Source organism: Ursus maritimus, unplaced genomic scaffold (assembly GCF_017311325.1).
Source record: "Ursus maritimus isolate PB19 unplaced genomic scaffold, ASM1731132v1 scaffold_5, whole genome shotgun sequence".
Classification (NCBI taxonomy): Eukaryota; Metazoa; Chordata; class Mammalia; order Carnivora; family Ursidae; genus Ursus; species Ursus maritimus.
The window spans coordinates 46,096,017-46,102,016 of NW_024426663.1; the positions used below are offsets into that span (position 1 = coordinate 46,096,017).

A 6,000-nucleotide genomic window follows, 5' to 3' on the forward strand; every position below is an offset into this window, starting at 1 on the left:
CTTTGAACCTCCTTAAAGGTGAAATGACTAAACTTTATATTACCCTCTAATAATCTTTGATTTTATGTTAAAATACAGGACATATTTTAATCTTACCTTCTTGAGTTTTTCTATCCTGGTAATCCTAGGCTCCATAGTCTAGTAATGAAATACTCTTTATATACCAGTAGCTTATCAAAATTGAATGACAGTATTGATTTGGACTTCTGGCAAAATACAGTCTGATTCATGCTTTTCAGAACCATTTCCACAATATCTGCAGTTCAGCTAGTTGACAGGGCTTAGTGATACAGATTATCTCTGCACCCTGGGAATTACTGAGAAGTTTCAGACATGCATTTCTCTGTGGTTTTAACTAGAATTTGCCATCTGTGTTTCAGAGTTTCTGAATGAACATAATGCTGTAGGTAATACATTTTTTCTTTCTTTCTTAGCATAATTTTAATTCAAAAGATCAAATGTATTCAGATGGCAATTTCACTGATGTAAGTGTTGTGGAAATAGAAGCAGCAAATGACAAAAAGCCTTTTCCAGAAGATCTGAAATCACTGGACCTGTTCAAGAAGGAGAAGGTTAGCACTGAAGGACACAGCAGTGGTATTGGAGGGTCTTCCTGCATGTCCTCCTCCAGGCCCAGCATTTCGAGCAGCGATGAAAATGAGTGTGCACAGAACACTTCGGGCGCCGTCCAGTACTCCACGGTGGTGCACAGTGGCTACAGACACCAGGTCCCGGCAGTCCAAGTCTTCTCAAGATCCGAGTCCACCCAGCCTTTGTTAGATTCTGAGGAGCGGCCGGAAGATCTACAGCTGTTAGATAACACAGAGAGCAGTGTCGGCAATTTCCCCAGGCAACAGTATTTCAAACAAAACTGCAGTCAGCGTGAAACCAGCCCAGATAGTTCACATTTTGAAAGGTCAAAGCAAGTTTCATCAGTCAATGAAGAAGAGTTTGTGAGACTCAAACAGCAGATTTCAGGTATCTCACAGCCCTATGGATCCGGGCAAATGAAAATGTTTCAGGAAATTTCTGTAGCAGATGCTTTTGGCCCACGTACTGAGGGACAGGTAGAGAGACTTGAAACAGTGGGGATGGAGGCTGCAGTTGATGAAGGAATGCCCAAGAGTTACCTCCCGCAGACTGTCCGACGCGGTGGCTACATGCCTCAGTGAAGACTGGTTCCTGTACGATTTCAGCAGCGCCTGTAAACTAAAGCTAATTTTATCTGTTATTTCAGATAAAAATAATCTTCACTCACTGAAGATAAGCATTTGCCCTTCAGGACAAGAAACTGTCCTCCCCCATGGGCTATTTCCCTTCCAGAGTATCTGGGATTCTACTTTGAAGCACTACATAAACTGACTTCATCCTCTGAATGGCTGAATGATTTTGTGCTGTTTCAGGATGTTTGCACTGAAGAAAAACAGAAAGCTTGTCTGAAATTTATAAAGTAAAACTTAACTTTGGTAGCTAGAAAACAGGGTATTTAAATAATAAGCAGTGATATACTTAGTACAGCTATACTGCTGTCACCAAATAAAGTGGCCGAGATAGAGTTAAGATAAAAAAATTGGACGAGTGAGATCTAGGCTCTGCTTCAGCTGACAGCGTTGAGAGAGCTGCAGGTGGCCTAATTACATAAACCCAGTTTTTGTTGTCTGACCAAAACCAACCAAAAAAATACTGGGCTTAATATTGCCAACAGGAAGTAGTAGACATTCTCTTCCATTGGTAATGATGCTGCCAATTCCAGTCTGAATTTTGCAAATTAAAAAATTTTTGAATCATAAGTAATCTAAGATTTTCAAAATTTGCTTTCTTGTTATTCACAAATTCAGCAGAGTGCCCAGTTAAGAAGTTAAGAGCTAGGTTAACATAGTTTGGCATTCATTCCATTTTAAAAATTCTTCGCCATTTATAAAGACTTAAATTATTAACATCTTTCTATATAAACATTATTGACCCTTTTTGTTAAAATACTAGAGAATTTGGTTGATGAAGCACTTTATACAATGTTAAATTAAAACACATTTTAAGGTGAAGATACATGTTTTGTTTTTATTTTTAAGTAGGCCAAGATTCAAAGGTTTTTATTGCTAGTAAGTGTTTGAAGCAAACTAAGAGGACATGGGCACTGCTTAGCAAAATACACCACCATCCAGAAGCATACGTGTCGATGTTAGTAAATGTCACAGCACATCCCCTGTTGTAAAGGCACCTAATGAAGGGATATTATTTTAATATCTGCCAGTCCCGAGGCAGATGGGACTGACTTAGTTCTACATTGTGATTTAGAGAGATTTTAAACTTCTCCTTGCAAGTTTTGTTCTTCCCAGAGAGAAGCAAGCTAGGGCTCCAATGTTCACTTAACCCCACTTTCACATTTTTGTCATACCCTGTCCATCACATCTGACAAGGAGGCAGGGCTAAAGACAGAATAAATTTTCATAAATCATTAGTGATTGACTAGTGCTATAAGGTACATTTGCAGAAAGTATGTTTTGGTTTTCTGTCATATTTAAGTCACCAAAACCAGGCCAATTTCAAAAACTTTGTAGAGGTTATTCAAGAATAAAAGGCTAAGAAAAGTTGCTACCCATTGACAGTTGAAATCTAATTCTACTCCTTACTCTCTCAGAATATTGTTCATGTTAGACCTGTTCATTAGACGTTACCCTTTGTATTCTTGCCTACTGCGTTTAGAGCCCTCTCACGCCCGGTCTTTGAGAGGCAGGGTAGAAGCACCATGAGATTGGCGAATGACAGGATGAGAAGTACATGAGGAAGACTGGGCACAGAGAAGCCAAATAGGGAGGGAGGGACCCCAAAGTCACACTACAGGATAAAGGCACCACCGCCACTTAAGCCTGATTCAAAGTAGGATTACATTTATCTTGCTAAGAATCTGTCAAGAAATTTCTATCGGTTTACTTTTTCATTTCCTTCAAGTAAGTAGTCACGTTATTTGTAAAAATGGTCAGCTCTACCCTTCCTCAAGATAAACAGCAGTGGTAGGAAGAATTCTAGTGTGAATTTGTCCTTGAGGGCAAGGGGGCAGTTATAAAATGTACACTCATAATCTAAGGGAATGAGAATGAAGTCATTGAAGAAAAAACACCGTATAAGCAAATCTGTTGAAACAGGTATAGAACATGGTGCCCTGAGTGCCCCCCACCCATGCCGGGTGCAAGAGCACTTGAGACATACTAAACGGCTAGTCCTGAACCAATAATCCACTCAGGAAACAGCCTTAGATTGGATTACTAAAAAGTGATGCACATCTTTGCCCAGCAAGAGAAAAAGCATTCTTGAAACTTGCTTAAAGTACAAAATTACTTTCCCAAGGCATGTCGTAGGATAATTTGTGGGGTTTTCTCCTTCAGGTTTTTAAGATAATTTGTTTTGAGGCATGTAAGCTGTATTTTACGTAGGCAGAGAAACAAATCCGGTTTATATGAAAATTAGTCTATAAGTTAGTGGATGTGGTCCTCACTAAATCTTGAGTATCCAGAAATTTCCTTTAATGCTGGCAAAGCCTCTCTATGGACAAAACTAATGCACTGCTTCTGATGCACTGGGCCTCATACAGGAGTAAAAAGCAGGCATGTGTGCCACAGGTGTTGCCGTTGCAGTTTGTTACTGGTGTGCCGGGTACCCTACCCGCATCCCTTACAAAGGCATGATACCAAGCGACTATGGGAAAACTCCCAGACTTAAAACCCATTAAAATCTAAAAAAAAAAAAAAAAAAAAAAAATTTTTTTTTAAACCCGGATCAGTCAGCACTCAGGAGCATACCCAACATGTAAGTAGAAGCAGGGGAAAAAGCAAAACCATTCACACATTCTGCGTTCACATCAGATCTCTACCTAGCTGTTCATTTAATTTCATCCTTACACGTGAAGTTAACTAATCTTCCTAGCCTACTGTGAAATTCAAGTTTCATGAAGAAGTGTATTTGTAAAACATTTATTTATAAAAGCTCATCCTTTAGAACATCTTAAATAGTTTCATAAGAGAAATGAGTTTTTAAAATGTCTTTTCTGTCCACAGGGTTAACTGGTTAAAAACATGACAAATAATGTAGAAGATAATCATATATAATTCTCTGAAATTTGTTAACTAGCATGTTCATTGACCAAGTATAAATCAAGGAGGAGAGCTCTTCCTCTGTTCTGTTATATTCTACATCTTTGTCCTATGTCTGGTTTTAAGAAGAAATTTTTAAACCATATACTTCTGTTATTTTGTTGAAATGGATGTCAATGTGTAATAAGCTATATAAATTTTTTTTAATTGTTAAAAGTTACTGGGATAGCTTTCTGTTGCAGGTCGTGTTCAGTTCTATTGCCTAAGTAAGATTGCTTTTAAAAATTCATTGCACTTTTCTATATATTGAGAATATGAAGCCATCAAATGGCAAGCTGTTTATATTTAACGTAAAATTGGTCATTGTCGGGGCGCCTGGCCGGCGCAGGTGGAAGAGCATGCGACTCTCGATCTCAGGGTCATGGGCTCAAGCCCCACATTGGGTGTAGATATTACTAAAAATAAATTTTAAAAAATAAAAATAAATTTGGTCATTCTTATGGATTTCAAAGATGGTATAAACTAGCAACTTACAGCCTAATTCTTTCAAATGGTCTTTTGACGCAGTTCCTTTTCAGAATACTTAAAAACGGAATTCAGATAGAAGTCAAAACAAACTTTCCAGAGCCAAATGTACTATCTTTTCAGTTAACCTTTGTCACGTGCTACTAGTATGCACTAATTAGCGTGCTATTCTAGTATACATTGCATTAAAGAGAGAAGGCAGGCAACTTGGTGTGACCTCTACTGTTGTCTGTTTTTTCCTAATTTTTAAGAGCTTTTTGCAGTCAGCAGCTCCTTCAAGTGGATTAGTTTAACTTCATTACCCAGTGCTTTACCATTGATTATGATGAAAATGCATTGAAAACCAATGGAGATAGCTCGTCTAGATCTTTTATCCCTTAAAGACAACCTTTGTCTGAATGGTAACTACATGTTTTCAAATGCTGTAACATGAATACCAAAATGTGATGTCAAAGGGATATTTTAAAGGCAGATATTTGAAAACTCTTTAGTCTTAATGTTTATTGAGTATACTCTAAACAAGTGTGCAATTCGCTAGTACTACAATACAGTGATTAGCATTAGGCGTGTATCCTCTTTATATCCTCGCTATGTACCTTTTACTTGTAAGTGCAATCCTTTGAAGTTCACTTGCTAATTTACCCCCACCTAGTCTACTTCATGTAGAAGGCTTGTCTAGAGAGTATTGTATTTTTACCTCTGTAGTGAACTGCATGTGCTAATTGTTACCATAGCTATCGGTCTTATGTTAACATAACTCTAAACGTTACTGTAAACGTTCTTATGTATCAGCTCTAATATTTCAAGTAAATTTAAGAAATAAATTCTTGGTTAAATTTTTTCCGTGTGTGATCACTAGTGTGACGTCACTACATTTAATGTTTGAGGTAACAGTATTTGTCATACGGCTGTTGAGTCACTACTAGATGCTTTTAGAGGGTTCTGTGGCTTTTAAAATGTCCATTTAGCATAACGGAATAGGTTTTAGAAGAAAATCGATATATTATCTTGGTCTTAATAACAGAATGGACTGAGAGATTGTAAATCTGGAAAACCGGTAAATTAATTTACAAGATGAGTTCTGGAATCCCAGCACCACACCACCTCCCAGTGGATTTTTTTTTCTTTTGAGGCGCCAAGAGACCAGCCAAGTACAGAGGTACTGCGCCATCTAGTGGCTGGTCTGTAGCCACAATGCTCAAGTCTTACGAACAGAGGCATGAAGCCAACTGATAAAAAGCATCCCACTGCTCCCCTAAGATTACTTAGTAGTCTGTGAAACGAAGTCACCAATTCCACTTGGAAGAAAATGCTGAACTATTAGATTTTCATGTCTTCACATTTTTATTTTATCTAAAATATGCAGTGAATCAAATCCATAAACCAA

The 6,000-nt window shown here is 37.9% G+C and overlaps 1 protein-coding gene across 2 annotated transcripts in view; it reads left to right on the forward strand.

Annotated features, from left to right (window-relative positions):
- IL6ST (interleukin 6 cytokine family signal transducer) overlaps positions 1-5,453 on the forward strand; it is a 50,454-nt gene extending 45,001 nt beyond the window's left edge. For both annotated transcript variants that reach the window (XM_008691405.2, XM_040622252.1), the window contains one exon: positions 435-5,453. In XM_008691405.2, the coding sequence (XP_008689627.1) occupies positions 435-1,172 (738 nt within the window). In that variant the 3' untranslated portion in view covers positions 1,173-5,453. The remainder of the gene's footprint in view (positions 1-434) is intronic.
- Positions 5,454-6,000: the final 547 nt, after the last annotated feature.